At 53.4% G+C, this 2539-nt stretch overlaps 1 protein-coding gene across 2 annotated transcripts in view; it reads right to left on the bottom strand.

The window, feature by feature from the left end:
- Positions 1–2539, bottom strand: part of LOC101642974 (cadherin-13) — a 349021-nt gene that overhangs the window by 62956 nt on the left and 283526 nt on the right. For both annotated transcript variants that reach the window (XM_045293862.1, XM_030886548.2), the window contains exon 4: positions 1114–1296. In XM_045293862.1, coding sequence (XP_045149797.1) covers positions 1114–1296 — 183 coding nt within the window. The remainder of the gene's footprint in view (positions 1–1113; positions 1297–2539) is intronic.

Below are 2539 nucleotides of genomic sequence, written 5' to 3'. Positions count from 1 at the left end.
CCAGCCACTCCGTGGGAGAAAGAGGAGACATCTTGCTCCATCAAAGCTTGACAGCCTCAGAAACCCACAGGGGCAGTTTTGCTCCACCGGTGGGGTCTCATCGACTCAATGGCACTGAGTCTCATTTACTTTTGGAGGAGGCTGAGCAGCTGCCCGCCCTCCTGTCCAGCCACCTCGCCCGCATAGCTTTCCATTCGACGTCCCGTTTCCTCCTCATTCCCTCTGAGCTGGTCTGCAAGGCTCCCAGAGGGTCTCGCACCCAGAGGTAATAATTCCGGAGTGGCATTTCCACCTGCTCCCAAGAGAACAATCGAGTTGGGCTGAGAAATACCAAGGGGTTTCAAAAAGTTGGTGGGAAAGTCCCAGTCTTTCCCAATCCCATCCCATCCCGCCCTCCCTACCCCCTCCCGCCCCTGCTCCCCTACAAACTTCCCGAAGGCTCCGAGTATAATGAAGAAACATAGGGACCCACATTGTGGGCCTGGATCTTGGGAACACACGCACACCTTCCATTTCTGTGGATCGGTTGGGAATTCCTTCCTGAATGTAGAGAGAACCTTATTTCTCAAAATGGAGTGGCAGGGTAGCGCTTGCCCCCAAAGCAGAGCTCAGGAGGCAGGAAAGGGCAAGGAAGAAGGACCAGGGGAATCGGAGGAGGATGTTGGGGGTGGGGTGGGGAGGTGGAGAGCTGTTATATCCAGGGGGCTGCAACTCATATCATGAAACAAGATGTATACGGGTGGTTGGATGGGGAAACCGATTTGCTCTGTAAACTCCATCCAAACAGCAAGACAAAGTCAAAGTACAAGCAGCCCCCCAAACCATGCTTCAGCACTCTCCTCCAACCCCAACCCAACCAGAGCCAGCAGAACCGGGCCTGGCTCTTTTGACGTTAAGTCTGAATGTTCTAGAAGCAGGCTCGCAGGTTGCCAGTTTATGCGGCTGAGAAGGCCAGCCCACACTGAGACACTGGGCTGTTTTACTTTTGATTCTCAGGAGGAAGAGAGAGAAGGGGGCTGACGTGTGCATGGCCTTCACAACCCAATGATCCTGGAGATTCCTTTGGGAGCCTTTGCCCCCCACAGGGGAGAGGGCCATGCCACAGCCCCTTACCTTGATGACAGACAGCATGCCCTCATTGGTTTGAGGGTTGGTGTGGATCTCGAAGCTCTGCCCGGGGTTTCCGTTGATGATGGTGTAGGCAGCCCGCCATGCACCCGTGGTGGGGTCATCCTTGTCTTCCACTGTTAGGTTGACAATCACTCCCACAGCCCCTTCCTCCACAGTGGCTTGAAACTGCAAACAAAGAAGGGGCAAGGGTCACTCTTTGGGGTCAACATAGGACAGACCAGTGATGGTCCACTGGCATGGCATACAGTTTGTTGATCATGGAAAGGTTAGGGGTTCGTGGACTCAGGGCCTCTAGGCCTAAGACTACAGTCATGGAAAACCCTTTGAAGATGAGTTTTGCTCTGACACACTGGGGGTCGTCATGAAGCTGAATCAGCTCATGGGTTGGACTTGGTTGGTGGCCTTCACTCCCATGACCGTGGATTTGATTCCTGCTACTAGCTACCCCATAGGACAGAGGAGCACTGCTCCACTGGGCTTCCAAGGATGTACATCTTTACGGAAGCAGGTGCCTCGTCTTTCTGCTGGGGAGCATCAGGTGGGTTCCAACCCTTGACCACTGGCTCAACCCACTCACGCCACCAGGACTCCCTTGTTCCACTCACTGCTGTTGTGTTGACTCTAACTCATAGTGACACTAGAAGGCTGTTCTACAGGGTTTCTGGGGGTGCACATCTTCATGGGAGCAGACAGCCTCATCTTTTCCCTTCAGAGTGGCAGGTGAGTTCGAACGGCCAACCTTTGGGCCAGTGACCAACACTTAACCCATTGTGCTTCCAGAGCTCCTTGAGGTGACCAGATGCTGGTTAGTGGGAATTGGACATGCACCATCTCAATGAACAAGAGATAAAAGCAGAGGTGGTCCTGCCCTGTGGGGGCTATGCCCTCTCTCAGTCTTCCTTGCACTCTTAATTGTAGCTAGGTGTCCTGAGAAGAGGGGACCAAAGGGACATTTGTGCTCTTGGGCTGGCCTGGCCAGAGAGGCCTCCTCTCTGAAGTCTGTCTCTTTCTGCAGACCACCCCAAGAGGAGGGCGGGCCCCAGGGGAAGGAGCTTGGATCCCCGAATCTCAACCTGGAGGAGAGAGGTCTGAAGCGCAGGAAAACCAATCCTGAACTGCTGACAAGAGAGGGATGACTGTCTGTGGAGTTCAAGCCCTGACACACTCGGCACGTATTGAATCTTTCGTGTCGTTTTTTAGCACGTATTTATTCTTGTGGCCACATCTACCCTACAAGGCATGGTAGCCTGGTCCCAAGAGTATCACCAATTGTCTGTGGAGGGTGGGGGCTTGACTTTGACGACAGAACCTCTGCTATGCCCTGTTGTCTTCTCCCATGAAGAACATTCATTTTATCTTGCCCACTCTTTGTCCACAACTAGCATGGCTTAAAACACACACACACACA

The sequence above is a fragment of the Echinops telfairi genome, unplaced genomic scaffold (genome assembly GCF_000313985.2).
Source record: "Echinops telfairi isolate 266 unplaced genomic scaffold, ASM31398v2 ScPeMD7_2291;HRSCAF=2852, whole genome shotgun sequence".
Classification (NCBI taxonomy): domain Eukaryota; kingdom Metazoa; phylum Chordata; class Mammalia; order Afrosoricida; family Tenrecidae; genus Echinops; species Echinops telfairi.
This window is presented reverse-complemented; position numbering and strand designations above follow the sequence as displayed.